The sequence below is a fragment of the Cibotium barometz genome, chromosome 66, assembly GCF_041138505.1.
Source record: "Cibotium barometz isolate CiBa-2024 chromosome 66, ASM4113850v1, whole genome shotgun sequence".
Classification (NCBI taxonomy): Eukaryota; Viridiplantae; Streptophyta; class Polypodiopsida; order Cyatheales; family Cibotiaceae; genus Cibotium; species Cibotium barometz.
Genome location: NC_141111.1, coordinates 3,321,717 through 3,341,319, shown reverse-complemented (window position 1 = coordinate 3,341,319; position 19,603 = coordinate 3,321,717). Strand labels below are relative to the sequence as shown.

At 42.5% G+C, this 19,603-nt stretch overlaps 2 protein-coding genes across 2 annotated transcripts; one reads left to right on the top strand and one right to left on the bottom strand.

The window, feature by feature from the left end:
• Positions 1-6,118: 6,118 nt before the first annotated feature.
• Positions 6,119-9,276, bottom strand: LOC147602686 (uncharacterized). The gene is made up of 3 exons (XM_086797551.1): positions 8,918-9,276; positions 8,097-8,825; positions 6,119-7,239 (listed from the first exon to the last, which is right to left on the bottom strand). The coding sequence occupies exons 2-3, from the start codon at positions 8,818-8,820 to the stop codon at positions 6,161-6,163; spliced, it is 1,803 nt and encodes a 600-aa protein (XP_086653677.1). The 5' UTR covers positions 8,821-8,825; positions 8,918-9,276; the 3' UTR covers positions 6,119-6,160.
• A 4,137-nt stretch (positions 9,277-13,413) lies between these two features.
• On the top strand, positions 13,414-14,889 carry LOC147602685 (uncharacterized). The gene has a single exon (XM_086797514.1). It carries the CDS (start codon positions 13,474-13,476, stop codon positions 14,647-14,649), a length of 1,176 nt encoding a protein of 391 aa, XP_086653640.1. The 5' UTR covers positions 13,414-13,473; the 3' UTR covers positions 14,650-14,889.
• Positions 14,890-19,603: the final 4,714 nt, after the last annotated feature.

The following is a 19,603-nucleotide window of genomic DNA, read 5'->3' as shown; positions in this document are numbered from 1 at the left end:
TGTGTGAGGGAGAAGGTTCTAGCAGAAGATGTAGATCTTGTATATGTCAGCATAGAGGATCAGGTGGCTGACATCTTCAAACGAAGGCGTTGGGCACAGAGAAGCTCCACAGGTTTAGGAGCTTACTTGGAGTGCAGTGTATGGATTTGAGCTCAAGGGGGAGTGTTAAGATATCGAGCTCAACTAGTGCTACGGCGGACATTGATGACCCGCCTGGGTGATAGCTTCCGCAACTACACACTAGCATGGTTGGTGAGATTATGGGTGATAACCAGTGGGATGACAGGCTGTGTGAGCCATTTTGGATTACTAGAGACTGGCATAGTTATAGCACCAGCTCATTTAGTCACGTTCACATTATGGACCGAACCTTGTATGTTGTAGTAGTTGAGTACTAACCCATATAGTGTATACTCTTATCTTTATGTTATGTTGGTTGAGTAGAGGAGAAGAAGATAGAAGGAAATTCAGCTATCCATCTCTCTCTTGTGTCTTACTCTCTCTTGTGTGTGTGTGTGTTTGCTTGCTAGGGTTTGAAGCTCTCCCTCTCCCCCACATTCTCTTTATGTTATGTTGGTTGAGTAGAGGAGAAGAAGATAGAAGGAAATTCAGCTATCCATCTCTCTCTTGTGTCTTACTCTCTCTTGTGTGTGTGTGTGTTTGCTTGCTAGGGTTTGAAGCTCTCCCTCTCCCCCACATTCTCTTTATGAAAGACCGACTGCAGTCGTCAACAGTTTCTCAGCTCCATTGGCCAACATAGACAACCCATTCTTTGAGGCATGTCATGTAATGTTTTCTGAATTGCTGAAGGCGGATATAGAGTTGCCACAGTACTTTAAAAATGCAGAGAGAATAAAATCTATACTTACCCAGAAACCTCTTCTCCTGGAGCACCCGTACACATAATTTTTATTTTAATACACCCCCCGAGGGAAAGAGAATGAATCCACCTAGAATGCAACCACCAACAAGTGTCAACACATGGGAATGGAGCACTGGAGAAGCAGTAGTGGAAAGAGCAAAAAGCCCTTCTTCAGATAATCTGGAAGAGTATGAGGAGGCTACCCAAGTTGAGTGGAGACCAATACCAATGGCAAAAAAGAAGATTCTGGTGCAAACTCCACTCAGATCAGTGGTGGTGAGAATTTTTGATAAAAAAGACATCACATGCAACCAATAGGGGTTTGGGTTGTTTCAGAAGAACATGCAGAGAAGATAAAAAGGATTCAAAAAAGCACCACCTACTCTAACAAAATTTACATTCCAGATCACCCCCCCCCAAGAGATGTTCTTCAAGTTCAAGAAAAAGTTTATTAAGGAAACTGGTCCGGAAGTAGAAGCTCTATCATCAGGGCGTGCCAGGTGTTGCGCATGGTAGTACAATAGCAGTAGAAGGGTCAGTGGTGGCAGTTGGCGGGGCAGTCGACCCACAACGCATGACGTGAGCACCACCTCGGTTTCACATGTGTAGAGGCAGCAGGCTATAACCACCTTGGAGCTATTGCCAAGATCAAGAAGGCACGACTTATAAGAGTGATCAACTCCTGCATAAAAGAGAGATGGATGAGGAGAGTGTGCTGGTGTGTGCGTGTGTAGACTTATGGTCTGTGTGTTACAATGTAGCCTTGTAAGCTTGCGATGTTGATTGACTGTCATGACTGTCATGTCATGGAGCTTATAATGTGTCAGAGTCTTACAAATATCGTCTATCTCTCTTGTGATATTTTTGGAATGGATCAAGGGGCACACTTGTTATTACCCATCCTTGCTCTATCAATGTTTACTCTGTAGTGAATGATTATCTTGTAGTTCTTCTCATGTGTGCATGTTAAGTGAGAGCTAAGTGAGGAAGGGAGTGATGCACATTCATTGCACACAAGCCTGCCCACGAGAGAGAAGTCCGGAGCATTCCTCGCAACCACTTTAGAATTGGTGTTTGAACCCTAGCAACCACTTTAGAATTGGTGTTTGAACCCTGGACATTCGGTGGGAGTCCTCATGTCTCCCACGGCATTGCCTGACTAGTCAGCTACCCCAAACTGCTGTCTTGCCATTCCACTAATATTAGGAGATTAGCGAGAAACAATCTATAGCCTTTTGTATATGTTTTATTTTTGCACTATCACCTTTGATTTCGAGGACAAAATCATTATAGGAGAGGATGGTTTGTAATGAAGTAACAACTTTATTGATTAGGTCTGGGACCATGGTCATGGGCTCAAGTATACAAGGGACTCATGGGCTATCATTTTTACCCTTTTATGATCTTTCTCTTTTGGACATTTGTATGCTCTTGTAGCCTCTGGCTACCATAGGCTTATATAAGGCTATTTCCATCCTCTTGGTGAGAGGTTAACTCACTTAGGCATCATGGCTCTTTGTATGAGATTATGTCCTTAGGTCTGGGACCATGGTCATGGGCTCAAGTATATAAGGGACTCATAGGCTATCATTTTTACCCTTTTATGATCTTTGGACATTATCTCTTTTGGACATTTGTATGCTCTTGTAGCCTCTGGCTACCATAGGCTTATAGAAGGCTATTTCCATCCTCTTGGTGAGAGGTTAACTCACTTAGGCATCATGGCTCTTTGTATGAGATTATCTCCTTAATCTTGTATTAATCCATGGTTATTTTCCCATATGTCACCTTTAGTATCACTCCATTACACCGAGACATGGGTGGGTATGACTTCATAAGTCTTCAAGGCAATTTTAATTGCATGGTACAATATTAGGTGCAACTACCACTATTCTCTATTATGTCTTAGACCACGCTCATGTCACGTTTGGCTACATGTCTATGTAGGCTTATGTTAAGTCCCTGTATGTGACGTCTTACTACTCATGTCACTTTTGATTTTCGTGTGACTGTGGGCTCACATCCCCAATTTAACAGTTGTTTGGGCATGGATTTTCTTAATGTCTTGGAGTTATGTGGGAATGGTTAATGCTCCTAACTAAATATATGGTTTATGCATGTAATGATATGATGCCTAGTGGGTGGTTAGTTTCTTGGAGTTATGTAATATTCCTAATCTCAATTAAATGGTTTATGCACATGTAATTAGATGCCTAGTGGTTAGTCTTTGTTGATTTTATGTATTCTGTGCTATCAAATGCAATAATGCATGATTAATAAAAGAAAATAGCTTCCACACTCTAATCCACACGATTGGAGCTTGTAGCCAATGCTTTTGGAGTGGATAACACTCCAAATCATAATGGCTTTGGACTTATGCAACAAAATTAAAACCCTCTTGGGCTTAAACTTCATACAAATAGCTAAGTAAAATTATGTTTTTTCCCTTTCAAAACCTACAAATAGAATGTCTTAAGCCTACAAATAAAATGTCTTAAACCTAGAAATAGAATATCCTAAACCTGCAAATAGAATGTTATAAACCTACAAATAAAATGTCCTAAACCTACAAATAGAATTTCCTTATAAACTTGTAAACAAGATTGAAAACAACAAATCCAACACATTTTCTGTGAAGGGCAACAAATAGTAGTCAAGAATCCAAAATTACATGTCTTTTAGAGTGTGACCTCCTAATAGATAGATACTGGGAAATATTGAGTAATGCTAGCCCATCATCCACATCCTCTCTCCATTGTCACACTAGAGAGCTTCCATAGCCATTGGTGTGGGGAAGAGCTCTATCTATAGAGATGGAGGCAAGATGAGGGTTATCTGCAGAGTGGCTCTCACTCACAAGAGGTGTGGATAGAGAAGAAGCTCATGAGAGAAAGAAGCACCTATCCATGCATGAATTCATCATTCTATGCAAAGATTCAACAAAATACAAGCAAATGAGAGAGTAGAGAGAAAAGGGAGAGCTCATAAGTAATTTATTGCAAGGATACCTGGTATACAAATAGCTACTGTTTACACTTGGCCAAAAAAATGGTCCATGGCCACTATTTATAGCCTTAAGCAAGTATATGTTTTACAAAAGATAGGCTTTCACTACATATAGGTAAGATAGCAAAGCGACGTATGATAGGACACACTAGGATGTGTTGTGATGTAAGATCCTTCTCACACTATATTTTATGTAATCTATGAGATTTATAGAGAGAGGAATTGGAATAAATGATGTTGTATAGAGAGAAAATGGGCATAAATGATTAAAATTATCAGTAGAGGTGAGGTATAAAATTTTAAAAATAAATTTAGCCTATAAAGATTAGCTATAGTGAGTGTACTAAGATTTATAAGCTCAAAAAAATTAAATGAGAGCCTTGGGGCTTATGTGTAAAAATGTGTGTACAACCCTGATAGTAGTGGGTAATAAATAAAGATGAGGGAATTTAAAGAAATGGAACCCAAAAATGAGTTCAACGTATGCTAATTACCTTAGTGTAAATATCCAGCATAAAATATTATGGTTATTCCCAAGATAATAATTAAAGATCCACCTTAGACAAAGAGTGTGCACATTAATTATCTCCTAAGGTAAGATGGATTAAGGTTCCAAAACCACGGTATTGTGAAAAACCAAGGGTAGATTTATTAAGTGGAAAGTGCCACGGGTAGAAATTAAGAGTGGTAAGTGGTTGGTTATTTTTCAAAAGTGGGATATCGTGCATATCTCTAATAGTTAACTTTAGTACATGCAGGCCCATGTAATTTAATACGCCTTAGTCTATCACACCTTAGCACATGATTAAATAATGTAGTCACCGTTTTAACTAGTTGAGAGTTGTTGAGAAATGTGGTGCCATTGAGCACAAGGAAGAGGTAGCGAGTGAGAATAAGTAGTCAAGCAAGAGCAAAGTCTAGCATGAAGACACATGAGCAAAGGAAATTATCCCACATTGATGTATAAGCCCAAGGATGTACCTCCTCATATAAAAGGGGACCATTTCAAACAATGAAATATATCACTTGCACTTATCTCAAGTCTCTTTATGTATCCAAGCTAATTCATCTTGGTGTCTAATTATACTTGAGTGCATCTTAATTAACACACACTCATTATGAGTTTTCTTCATTTCTATGCACCTTAGATTAGTGTTGTCATTAGTGAGTTTGTGATTAGGTAAATGTCTTGTCATTTTAGGAGAGCTTGGTCCATGTTTCTCAACATGGTATCAGAGCCTAGGTCTAGTTCTCCTAGCTTAGCGTAGTTGTAGTTTTCCTAGCAAGTGATTACCCTGAGGCTAGAGAGTGTTCAAGCATTGGATTAAAGGTTATTTAGCTAGATCATATCTTTTTTGCTACCTTAGTGTTCTCTCTTTTAGGGTTAACACATCTACCTTTGAGAGAAAGAGAGAAAGAGTAGTTCTTGAGGTCATAGAGAGAAATAGAGATTTAAGTAGCATCTAGCCATTTGATTGGTTAAGTGTTCAAATTCACATGAGAGAGAGCACTCGAAAAAGTCTGCAACTAGCACATCAAGAAGGCCTTTGACAAGCTTAGGTAGCCAACAAGCAAGAGATTGACCTATGTTAAAGAGAGGCAGCCCAACAACACAAAAGAAAACATCTATTACTATGTCATCAATGCGTAGAACAAAGGTTGCATCTCAAGTGCATAACAACAAGGTGAAGAAAGAAGATCACAATGTAGCTCACACAGGAATAAAAGAAGAGCACGTGTGGAGCACAACCAGTATTAGAGTGCCACAATCAACAAATAGAAGGGCATGGCGTCATGGCAGCTGCTCATGAACAACATAGCATATTAACGCAAAGCATCATGAGGAGAAGAAAGCCATAGTAGAGCCACAGTAGGCAACACACGTGTAAGACCTGCTTTGAAGGAGAGAGAAGAACTCGATGATGATGATGATGATGATGATGATGATGATGATGATAGGGAAGCAAAGAACCAGCAGGCGAGTCTTAGGGCCGGTTCACATTGGAGCGGCGGAAAACATACTCTCAAACACACTTTTCCAGGTGGTACTCTTACAAAATGCACACTTCCGCCGTCCAAGTGTTCACATAGGGAGGGGGAAGTAAAAGGGAGCCTGACTTCTTCCGCCGCCCACTGTGAACACTGGGGGGCGGCGGAAGAAAGAGTAAACACCATACCAAAAACCATAGAACAAAGCTATATTATGTCCACAAAGCATAGTGTAAACACAAAAATAAAGAAGCCACACTACAAACCACAATAAGCCGGACAAAAGACATGTATTACAAAGGATTAATCGGAGTTGGTAGGTGACTCCAGCTCCTCTAAAGCCGCCCTTCCAAAGACTTGTAGGACATTCATCCTTGCTTGCTCTCTATACATTGTTCGGGCAAGACTATCTCGCCGCTCCGAGCCAACTCCAAGGTCGCTCGTACCCCCTTCGTTGCCTCCTTGAGCGCGCTCCATTGCATCCTCTATGTCAACTTCACGTATTGCTTGAAGCTCCCTCATGGAGGTAGCTATTGCTCTTCGATCCTCTTCTACACGTCCAGAGCATGCTGCCAATTCTGCTTCCGCCTCACGTACCCACTCCATATCAAAAGACTCTCCATGTTGGATACAAATGTTGTGTAGCACAAGACAAGCCGCAACAAGATCTGGGACATGACGTAGATTCATGTCACATCTTTTTAGCAAGATGCGAAACCTTGCCTTGAGCATACCAAACGCTCTCTCAACTGGCATCCTTGTGCTCGATTGAATGAAATTCCAATGGTACTTTAGACGTGTCAACCCTTCCTTGCATCCTTTGAAAGGCACTAACATGTATGGCCGTGCGGGGTAAGCACAGTCGCCAACCAAACAATAGTTACCCAGCTCGCCCCTTGCACATGCTTGCCCTATATCACTTCTGGAGAAGTTCAAGGAGTCATGCGCTGATCCGGCCCAACCGACATCATAATTCCATACTGAGCAATTGGCGGCTACTGTTAGTTGTAGCAAAATAGAGTGGAACCCTTTCCGATTGAAGTAGTCAACATGGTTGTCACGGGGTGCAATGATGGGGATGTGAGAACCATCTATCGCACCAACGACGTAGGGAATTCCCCTAAGTGCCTCAAACTCTCGTGCTAAAGTTGCTAGCCGAGATCTTGAAGGCCATCTTATGTACATATTCCGGAGACCCGACTTCACAATTGCCTTGGAAAATGCAAGGATTATTTCACAACATGTGCTCTTAGCGCAACCATAGGTGTCACCAAGGCCCAGTAGTCCATCTCCTGTAGCAAGTCTGCTTAGAGCAATGGCTACCCTATCTTGAATAGACACAGGCGCACGAAAGTTTGTGGTTTTCTTTTGCATGAATGGTGCTAGACTCCCACAAAGGTAATGAAAGGTTTCTTTGCTAACCCTAAGACGCCGCTTGAACATGGTAGCACTATAAGCACTTAGGAGATAGCATTTTACAAAGCCTTGAGGCCGTGGATATGCCCACGCTTGTCTGTGTTCATGACCCCTCCTACGGTTCGCAATCTTCCTCAACCTCACAGATCGTGCCATGCATTCGGTAACATGCAACCAAGTCTGCACTATGCACTCATCATTGTGCATGCTTGGTTCTTTAAGCAATTCATAGATCGCTATAGAACACAACCACGCACAATAGAGTGCAATTTCTTTGGACATGCCCATTGTCACCTGCAAATCCAAAACAAGTTGATACATATTAAATTCTCAGCTTAACATGCTTCTTAGGAGCTTAGAAACATTCATAAATCCATACAACGCATAGGAACAAAGCAACGTCGAGATCCCAAACTTTATAAATTCATACAATAATAATAACAAGAATTTCCTCCGCCCCAAGGCTACTTGTTGCCCCCCCTTCCTTCCTTAAGGAATTCACTCATTGTGGCATGCAATCCTGCCAATATCTTCAGTCGCTCCCTCTCCAAGGCAACATTTTGGCTAGAGGTCTCCTTGAGATGGTCCAATAGATGTTTCCCAGTATCGGCCATTGTGGCCAAAGATTCCTCATACTTGGGAGTCACTCGACGACTTGAGGACATGGGTGCTTGTGGCTTCTCGTCATCTAGTGCTATAGTTACTTCATCCTTGTCACCGCCGGGGAAAGTAGCATCATCCATTGTTGATGAAGAAGCGTGGCTAAGAGGAGTGACCGTGGCTCTATCGTGGTAATACTCATCCACCACATCGAACCATTTACATGTGTGCCTCCTGTCATTGCCAGATACCGAGTTGTGAGCTTTGTCCACTCTGTATTTTGCTAGCACCGCTTGCCACTTCTTGCGACAACTTTCACTATCCTTATTGAAATCAGGGTAAATGCCGGCTAGCTTTGTGGCCACCTTTGCCCACAAGTTGACCCCTTGTTTCCCAGGATTGTTGAACTCCTCACTCATGCCCCCCCTGACATGAATGAGTTGGTCAACCCAAAATTCTTGCCACTTGCTTTTCTTATTGTCGTTGTCGTCATCTTCCCCCAAGTCCACCACCACCTTCTTTTTGGAGTTCCTGGGTTTCTTTGGCGCAGGTTGGGTCTCTAACACAATCTCCTCATCGCTAGGCTCCTTCCTCATGCCACGAACTCGCTTTGGTTGAGAAGATAAAGGGGGGTTATTGAGTGAGTTGGGTGATGGTTGGCTTCCTAGGGAATTGGGAATGGAACCCATGTTTGGGATACCTAGGGGGGATGATCGATTAGGAGGTTGCGCTACCATAGGTGAATGGGGGGGGCGAAACATGAAGGGAGAGTTTGGAGAAAAGGAAGGAGAATTGAGCATGGCGTGGAAGCCATGAGGTGGCACATGAAAAGGAGGAGGGGGAAATGAATAGAAATTAGAGTGCGGGAGAGAAGTTTGGGAGAAAATAGGATCATCGTCGCCTCGTTGTTGCGATGAATCAATTTCATGGTTCGTGTTGGAATCCATAGTACCTACATCAAACACGAAGAGAATATTAGCACCACATAAAATAAAAACACATACATAAGTCATGATAATGGAAATGCGGTTTGTGAGGGGTCACCTTATGCGCTCGCTTCAAGTTGCCTCCCGCCCTTTTCGCACACCCCTAAAAGAAAAACAAAAGCACACAATGTCAAAGGCATGGCAAGTGTACCACAAAAACATTAAAAGAAGTTAAATGGGTGGATAAAAAGAAAGCATGATTGAAGTGCATGTAAAAGCACCTTGGAGAATGGAAATTGTGAAGCTTATTATGTTCTCTAGAAATTCTAGAGAGTACAAAATCTCACCCTAGACCCTTTAATTTATAGGAAATGGAAGGGTGTTGGGGGGGAGGGACGTTGGAAAATGGACTTTCGAAAGTAGAAAGTGGCCGTTGGGAAAAAGGCCGTTGGGAAAATATTCCGTTGGGAAAATATTCCGTTGGGAAAATATTCCAGGAATCCGTTTTTGTGTACGTTGCAGCCAGGAAGCCGTTTTGGGCGGGGGGGGGGTCGGCACATTATCACCCCAACTACTCCATGAGATGGCAAGGGGGGGGGTGGATGTCCACCGCCCGCTGTGAACGCAGAGTGCCATGGGGCACTCTGCGATTGCACGGCAGGAAGGCGGCAGCTTGGCTGCCGCCTTATCTGAACCCACCCTTACAGACAGTAAGTGCCACGAAATCTCGCACAGGGTAGTGCGCAACACATAAAGAGATAAGGTTGTATATTAATTAAAAAAATAAAAGCAAGTGTGAAGTGTCTTATATAAAGAGCTATTCACATGTACTTAATAAAGGGCTTTACATCACTATGTTGTGGTTTTCAAAATGTGTGTTTTGGGCTTTGTCGAATGGGTCTTGACGCATCAAACAATGTGATCAAGATGTCATCCAGATTTTCATTACCAAAAAATCTTTTCAAAATCTTTTGTAAAGCAACCAAATGAGCATGCAATAAAAAAGTCTCACTACCTAATTCCCAAAACACAAAAAGTGCTTGTAACTAGCCTCTGGGATTGATGAAGTACCAAAGCTGAAAAGTTATCCATCACCCAAAGCCAAAGTAGCACTAAGGGGGGGAAGCGCCAAAGTTGCTTTTAGCACACACATGAATGTAGAAAGTAAAAAGTCAAAATCATTTTATAGCTGACATCCAACCACCAGAGAGTAGCCAAAGCAACACCCTGGGTGAGTGAAAATTAACCCGACCATCTCTAAAAGAACATTTGAGCTAGAGAGTAACCAAGCCAAAGTGCCTTTGAGTTACCAAACCAAGTTAGGAATGAGGGGGGTGAAATACATTATAAAACTCACATTTGACCACCTTGCAATAGCCTAAGAAAATGGCACCAAGGGGGGGTGTTAAGAAATGTGGTACCATTGAGCACAAGGAAGAGGTAGGGAGTGAGAATAAGTAGCCAAGCAAGTGCAAAGTCTAGCATTAAGCCACATGAGCAAAGGGAATTATCCCACATTAATGTACAAGCCCAAGGGTGTATCTCCTCATATAAAAGGGGGCCATTTCAAGCAATTAAATATATCACTTTTACTAGTGAGAGAAAAGCCCATGAGATCTAGAGAGAGAGAAGATACTAGATGTAGAGCAATGTCCAACTCAACAAACTTAAGACTAAATTGATAGCACAAAGATGGATGACATTTATTTGGGAAGTATTTAGAATTGGAACCCTTAGAATTATCAGAACAAATGGTTAAATAGTTTTAGAGAGAGAAGATTTCTCTAGTAAAGAGGTTAATTCTTTAAGAAATATTTTTTTGGAGATTACCTTCAGTCGAATCAAAGGAAGAAAATGATGAAGTAAATATCATTTAGAGAAAGAGCAAGACCCTTAGACCAAATTCATAAGTGGAATTTTCCTCCTTAGTCTGGAGATTTGACCAAAGAAGACCGTGAGGATAAAACTAGATAAATTTTATGAGAGAGAAAGAGAGGTAGTTATTTGAGTATTTACTTATCTAGATAGGTATTAAGGTCTTAAAGGCATAAATCCCTAAGTCATAGAGTATGTTGGACGTTTAAAATCCCCTATAGAGACCTCACAAAGGTTATGACTTTAGAAATAAAGGATGCAAAGGCACTATAAGGTTGAATCCAGTATTGACCTTAGTCTCAACTCTTAAGGAAGCTAGTAAAGTTATAAGGACTCTATGTAAATTCAAGCAAAAACCTCACTTAGACTTTATGACTAGAGGATTTGCGATGGTGTACCAGATTATGGATACATAAGTGATGCACGATAATTTGATAAGTTTTACTTTTTTGCCCTTGTTATATTCATTGTGAAATTGTTTGCAGATATAAATACTCCACATGGGGAGGGAACCCACCACCTAGAAGGGACAGATTGGACAATAATAGCACCCGAGTGGTGAGTCTGGTCATGAAGACAGCCACTCGAGGACATTCATGACCTCAAAACACGTGCCAAAGAGAAGACCAGATTGTGTACTAATAGTCCCCCTAGTGTGTGTCAAAAGCATCCCCACTTGGGTATTTTTATAGATTTATTCCATTAAAAATAGATACAGGGCTAATTTTGCCCAAGGTTGCTCTTTGCAAGCAATCTTTACAACAAATGGTTAAATAATTTTATATATCAATCCTCCCATTTGGGAGAGAAACTATCCTCAGTTGTGTAGAATAGCAACATTGTAATTGTGAAGTCATTCAAGAAGTCTGAATCTTTGGAATCTCTCACAAAGAATTTGTATCGTGTGCATACGAAGTTGGATTGGACTCACTTACAACCAGCTTACACACCAATTTATAAGATGCATACGAAATTGGGTTGAACTCACTGACAACCAACTCACAACTAGCTCGCACCCAATTTATAGGATGCATACTAAATTGGGTTGGACTCACTGACAACCAACTCACACTAAAGTGGATTACACATCCAGACCTTGGCTAGAACCTTTTGAAATATCAACAAATCCTAGAATTCCAAATCCCCCATAAACAACAATATCTAATAAAATAGAATACTACATTAATAGCCCCTCCCTCTTCATTCACCCTCCCCAAAACAACAGCCAATCCACCCAAGTTCCCTTAACCCCCATGCACCCTATCGCCCATTTGTCAATCTTTCCCCAGAATCCTCTAATAGTAGGGCAGTCCCAAAACATGTCTGCCACCTTCAATTGCTGATCGACATCTAGGACAAATGCCAGAAGTGAAGTTCCTTTGTAGTAGTTTATATCCAATGGGTAGAGCCCACATACTTTCACACAAACATCTAGCTCCCATATCAGCCTCCATCTCTTCATCCAAGTATTCAATCTCCACCTTACTTTCCAAATTTTGTTGCAATACATCACATTAATCTCACTCTTGCATATCTCTTCATACAATGCCTTGGTAGTGACTCTATCCAGCTTGAATCCATTGAACCACCAAGACCATTCCTTCAGCTAGCATGCCCCGTTATAAGCAGTAGACACCCATTCCTTCTCAATTTCCTCAAGAGCATGGCTTACAACCTGTAGATCTCTCTGTAGTATACCAAATTCCTCCCTAGTCTCATTCAATTCTTTCACTCAACCTGAGAACAATCCCAACAATTCTCAGCCCTCAGTTATTTAATTTCCTAGCTATTTCTACATTAGGCTGAGCTAGAGAGGGGGGGGTGAATTTATGAGTCCACCAAATGCCAAGACTGAAGAAGGAATTCCTTGATGCCCTAGTACATCCATCCCACTTCATTAAGCCCATCACTTCTTTCCAATTCAAACCATAAAAACCTGCAAAAGGGAGAGCTCACAATTTTCAAGGGAGCATAGGATAACAACTTATCATTCCAGTCTAGCCCAAGCCACCTACCTTTGATCTGAACATTAGACTCTTCAATCACACTCTAACCATCCTTGCTTAGGTCACCTCATGCTGAAGACATTTAGTTGCACCCTAACTTTAGCATGAGTAGGCAAATGCACAATCCCAAGCCCTTTCACCTTTTTGGGTAAGCTTACTTTGTCCCAGGCCAACCAAGCAAAGACCTTCTTGTCATCATTATAGTTTTTCTAAAAAAAATTACTGAGTGGGGCCATGATCCTTCTCCAATGACACTTTCTGAATTCTATCACAAGGCAAAGGAACATAATGTAGACATTAAGAACTATATTAGCAATGACCACTCTATCATGAAAAGGTACTTGATCCCTTCCCATTTCTTTATCTTGGCAAGGAACCTTTCAATTGCCCAATTGGTTACATCCTTACTTGTCACTCCAACTCCAAAAGGCACCCCCAGATGCTTGATGATCTGTCCTTTCTTTATAACTTGTTTGCTGATGCTTTTGGCTAAGCATTATTAGCTTGACTCAAGAGGATAGCTTTGACATGGGGAGATGGGGGTGTGAAGTTATAAACCTTACCTTTTCTTAATGCAAAACTCATTGAAAGGGTCATTTTGCCTATAATGAGCACACCCACTCCCATATCATATACTAGAAAGCAATTTAAGTACGCAGCTTGGTGGTCTATGAGGTATCTTTGGTGATTAAATTAATTAAAGCGACAATGGTGCTAGTGTGCCAAAAAGCCGAGTGTATAGCTCTATTTTCTTTCCCTTCGGTAGAGAGAGAACTTTGTCATATCATCTGCTATGGCACTTGCAACAGGAGACCGTGACGCGGCTCATCAACAAGAGCTGCTGTATGCTGCACGACCGTTTCTCCGAGGCGCCTACGCTGCCATCGATCCGGCCTTGCCTGGTCTGTTGGAGGTGCTGAGGAAGACGGGGGCGTCGGAGTGCTGGCACAAGCATGGCACCTTCCTGGAGCACCTGCAGGATGTGTACCGCATCCTCAAGCTGTGGAGGGCACCGGACTCCGTGGCGCGCTACGGCCTCTTCCACTCCGCCTACTCGAACTCCTACGTCAATCTGGCCATCTTTCAGCCCGACATGGACAGGCAGAGGGTGCGGGACATCCTGGGCCCTCAGGCTGAGCGCCTTGTCCACCTCTTTTGCGTGGTGCCGCGCCACCAACTCATCCACGACATGCTCCTCTTCCGCTTCACCGATCAGGAGCTCTTGTCTGCCCTTCAGCAGCAAGACCACCTCTGTAGACAGAAACTGAGGGCCGTGCTTCCTTTGGAGGGCCTCACCGTCAAGCACATCCGTACCGGTGAGGATGTCCATCTACCCCGCTCTGTTGTTGCCGTTTTTATTCTGCTTACCATGGCGGATTTCATCGACCAGCTGACAGGCTGGCAGGATGCCCTTTTTGGCAACGAGAGTGGAACTCTTTGCTGGACTGAGAACAACTGGACGGCTTTGTGGCCCGGGGACGGCAAACCCGGACTGTGGATGAGCGCCATCTCTCGTATGGGAGTCCTCCTCAATCTCATCTTGAGGGAAGAGAATGTTGATGCCTTGGAACTTCCTCTGGTCTTCAACAATTGCACCAGTATTTTGGATCCGGCCGATCAGATCAAGGCACGGGATGTATACTGGGAAGCAGTCCACATGCAAGGGGGCGGTGAGGAGACACTGGAATTGGCTGAGCCTCTGCTACGGCAGGCATGTGAGCTCAACCCGTGGATTGGTGAGCCCCACGTGCTGCTTGCGCAGGTTTACTTGTCGCAAGGTAGGTTTGATGCAGCCGAGGGTGAGGCAAGCAGGGGCATGTGCTTGCTGCTAGAGTGGGGCACCAACTGGGACAAGCGCGTCTCTTGGGAGGGTTGGGTGGCCTGGTCCCGCGTGCTCCACAACAAGGCCCAAGAGAAGGTGTGGCCTCAAACTGCTTGGGGTATTAATAACTTGGGTCTTGTCAAGTAAGACCTCTAGTTTTGTCTCCTCAGTTCTTTAAAATCTGTATTTATCTAATTGGTTGTACTATGTACTTGGAAGTCCAATCTACTGCTGTGTAGTTGTAAGGTTGTTATCAGATAAGGTCAAATTGTAGCCAGTTGTGTTTCGTTGCTGAGGTCACTCGTACATGGTAAACTCCAGTGTAAAGATGGAACTTCTTGGAGCATCTCTTTTGGTAAATATACATTAGCATTCTATTTGAGGCCCGTAGATGCAAGCACTGCACTTATCGCTTTTCATGGTGGCTAGCAAGTCGTTATGTGCAGGCGATTACAAACTGCTGATCTATAGGTAGCAATTCTGGTTTCAACATCTGTTACATATTTTGTGATCTTGTGCCAAGACCTAGTATCAAGTTTTTCCATGAAAAGTTTTCATCAACTTCCTATCCCTTATAGTCTGAATCAGTTGGGTAGACAGTGGTCCAACTTTTAACACCTTGAAATAGATTTACCCTCCAGGGGTCCAACATTTGATGGCCACCCTGGTGAGATTGCGCATGGTCATGGCGTTTTATGTCTCTTGGACCTTGTTTGTTGGACTTTTCACAGTTGGCTGTAGTTTTTTAGCAGTGTGCTGTAACAGCTTGATTGAAGAACAGTGAGAGTAGCTAAGCTGTTTTCAGCATTGTGTATTATATTGGTTTTACTTCCGGCATGACCAACAGCCCTACAGGTCCGGGCTACTCCCCTGGTGCTGCCTCAACAGGCCGAAGTGTCTGCGAGCAATATAACAGGAAGTGAAGTTCTGGCTCATCCTTTCTCCAAGCACTTTTCTGCTGCGTGATGTCTGGCTTTATTTACCCCTTATTCTTTTTTTGAATCAGAACCTTGCTTTGATTGGCACTCATACCTGTTGAAAAGTGTTTGAATCCTTTTTGTTCTATACCATACTGTCGGCATGATAAGAACACTCCCTTCCTTAAAGGAATGATCCTTGTTTGCATTCAAGGTATTATTTATGGCTTCTCAGAATCGAGCTGCTTGTGCTTCAGTTATTGTACATATACATAATTAGTTTTAGGGAGAGAATCATCTTTTTCTTGAATATGTTAGGGCCTATCTCGGATGATGATACCCAACTTCTAGGGCAAGATGCTTATGGTACAAAGGGTGCATCGATTGTTTTTGCTATTGCAATTTATGCTGTTGATGATGTATGTTCACACAATAAAGGTGCTCATATTGGCAATAATAAAGCACATGGTGGAGAATGAAGGCACCAATAAAGGTCCAAAATCATTGTGGAGATCCAAGAGGTGCTCATATTGGCAATAATAGAGCACATGGTGGAGAATGAAGCCATCCAGGCATTGTCCGAGGGTAGGCACGAGGGAGAAGTTGGTCGAGGGGGATGGTCGATGTTGAGGCACATGGTGGGGACCAACCTCCATAGTGATGAAGGGTAGAACTCTCACCAGGTCAGGAATAAGATGGGAACCTTGGTCATGGAGAATGAAGCCATCCAGGCATCGTTCGAGGGTAAGCAAGAGCGAGAAGTTGGTCAAGGTGGATGGTCGATGTTGAGGCACATGGTGGAGGCATCGTGGAGATCCAAGAGGTGTTCATATTGGGTTCGCTTAGGAAGATGACACAAGTGCCTTCAAGTCCTTAGAGGTTGGGCAGGGCCGGAGAGTGTCTGCCCTAGGAGTAGTGAAATTGGGCCCAATCAAGTGGCTAGAAGGGAGGTGGAAGAGAGAGGGTTCCAAGCGATGGGTTGGTGCTCAGGTTGGCGCTCTCGGTCCTCCTCTCGATGGGCATGAGGGCTTGGTTCAGTGCTGGGCAGAGGCAATGCCAAGTGTGGGAAGAGGTTGGCAGCAAATCTGTCAATGAAGGAAATGTTGAATTCTCTCAAGGGGTCTGCAAAAAAGAATCATCACACATCTAGAGTCTAGGGGCCACACTTTGTCCTAGGCTGGAGACAACGGACTATCAACTTGCCTAGTTCGTATTGCAAGGTCGATGAGGCAAGGCCGCCTTGCTCCAATGACTGAGCAAGTACATGCTAGGCCATTGCGTCTCCACCCTTGTCTCCACCTTACCAGAGAAAGTTTTGGATTAGTTGTTGTGCATGTGGCTAATACAGGAATGATGGAAGGTCCAATAGGAGGTGATGTACTACATGGTGGCGAGAAGGGCCTGATTAGCCACTATGACAAGGAAGAAGCAGGTTGTGCTCCAATAGAGAAGTTTCCTCTGAATGAACCATAATATCCCTTGATCTTGATCGGCGGCTCAAGAGGAGGGGGCGATCTGTTGCTCCATCATAATCTTGTCCCATGTGACAACCAAGGTTACATATTGAGGTACTTGAGGGGATCCACTAAAAACTATCAATTGGCCTCCAAGTCGGGATGGGTGCCACTTAAAAACTACACGAGTTGTGCTAGTTCATTCAAGCTCATGAGTTGATGCAAAAATCATTAATCATTACCGCAAAACAACGAAGGTTAACTTCTGAACCCTCAACGTATGTGGCGATGCGATAGTGTCATCAACGAACTTAAAAACTTGGAGCTCCTCAAGAGTGCACATGGGGAGGCGAAGAACCTGGAGTCTATGTCATGCGCTTGGAGGTAAACGTGAATCAGTTTGCAACAAAGAGGGAGAGAAAGGACACTAGTGGGACCCTTGCTGCACAGAGCGTGTAATGGCAACGATCTCCTCTCCTTCCCTATATGAAGGCCTGGCTATGGGTGTTGGAGTATGAGACGAAGATGCTTCGAACCTTGGTGAGACAAGCCAGTTCCCTCTAGGAAGGCCCAATCCATTCAGGGTAAAAAATAAGATGCCTCCATGAATATATAAGTGTAGGTAGGTTGACGATTATTCCTCCTATATAAATCTAAAATTATAGAAAATAGACGAATGTTTTCAAAAAATGTCATAAAATGTTCAAAATTGGGCGAATATCTTTTAAAACCTTTCAAAACGGCTAAAATTTAGATAAATGTTTTAAGATACTGAGCAAATTCTTTTATGAAAAACCCCCAAAAATAGCCAATTGGTGAAGATTAGCCCTTATTTTTTTCCTTGAATCCATTGTCATATGCCATCCCGAATGAAACTGAGAAAGGAGCATTGCAAGGTCCTTTCAGTTGCGGCGACAGTGGCCTCCCAAAAAGTGAAGATGTTCCTATCTCAAATGAAGTGTAACAAGCCCGGGATAAGTAATGGGGATTTCTCACTACTTTGTTCACATTAACAAATCATTTGAACACTTGACAATACAATATACCATTCAATTAGCATAAAAAATAAGAAGGGACACACACACACACACACACAGAGTAGGGTTGGGTAACCGCCCTTAGGAATAAATGGAGATGAAAAAGCCAACCCTATTTTGTTTGCAAGCAAAACCTCTATCTGCTCCATCTCAAGGAAACCCTTAGAGTATTGCTGAAATCTGCTGTAACAACCAACCAAAAGAGAAAGCAGTAGAGGAAGTCGACCATTTTTAGGGAGCAGTTAAGCAACTCTTGTGCATGGAGTTGTGTACATTAATAAATAAATTGAGAGAGAGGGACAAAGCCAACCCTATTTTGCCTACAAATTGGTATCAACAACTTTAGGGAGCTTTTTTTCTTATTAAAAAGAATCTATTTGATGCATAAATGGAAGAAGGTGAAGACATGGCAACTCATCTTGCATACATACAATCTTTGCATCAACTCACAATCTTAAAGTCTCCAATTAGCATAGTTGACTTTTTAAAAAATTCAAACAGAGGCACTTTAGGTTGGTTTTTTTGAATTGTTTTTTGCATAAGTGGAATCCACATCATTAGAGCTCTGAGCCGACATAAAGATCATGTGATTTGGATAAGTGGTCAAGCGAGAACCAAAAATGCACCCCTAGACAAAAAAGGCAAAATAGGGAGTATGGGGCTTGTCAAACCGGAGATCCAAGGTGGAAAGTGTGTTCATCTATCATTACAGATGTGGCAACCTAAAGGCCATTAAATTTGGATTTCGTTTTATCAATTTATACCCAAATTGGTAAATTTAACAATTTGGGCAACTTACAGAAGGGTACGAATGGGTTGAATTCTCACTACAAAAGCTTCACAACGAGTTCTTGTTTCCATCAATCAGATTTTTTGAAAGGTCCAATTACTACTATTTTAGTACTTGCAGGCATGGTTTTGGGCGATGAAGTGATGCATACTCCTCATAGGTGGAGCAAAGTTTATGAGCAAATGGAATCACTCTATGGGAAATGTATGCAATGGTCATGCTTTGTGGAGCTATTGACATGCACAAATGTGTGTTTGTAATTTGGCTTCAAGACAAGGTGTTATGCAAGTTGGATGCTTGAGGATGCCCAAGAGAATGAGCTTGATGGCAATGTGAAAAGTGCCTTTAAAATGGAAGAGTGGATAAGGCAATAAGATAGATATTTTTATCTATCAAGTGTTCACAAGAACCTTGATGCCAAAAAGATCAAATAAGTGGGTTCTTTCCTTGTTGGTCATGCGCAAAGGATTGGTATGAAAAGAAGCTATGTAATGAATCCTTCTTTGTGGAGCAAGGCAAGATGGATTGGGAAGATTTTCCATACTTCTTAGTTCACCAATTTGTGCCTTTACATGATATGAAGTTGGTTGTGGCAAAATCAATGTATGAATCTTGTGCAAAATGGTGGATTACATGACCATGTTGAGAAGTTTTGGTATCTCTCCTTCTTTATTCAGGACTATGACACGAATGAAGTAGTGAAGAAGTACACCATGAACTTTGAAGTGGGGTGCAATGTATATTGAATGAAGTGGAAGGATGTTACCCACAAGAGGTTGCATGGATCGTGGATTTCCATGTAAAGAAGAGTCTACCATTTGATCCTTATGCTTATGGTGGTGGTTGTCAACAACAAGGGAAGGCTACTTGTTTGGTACATGCATGCTAAGGGCAAAGAAGATT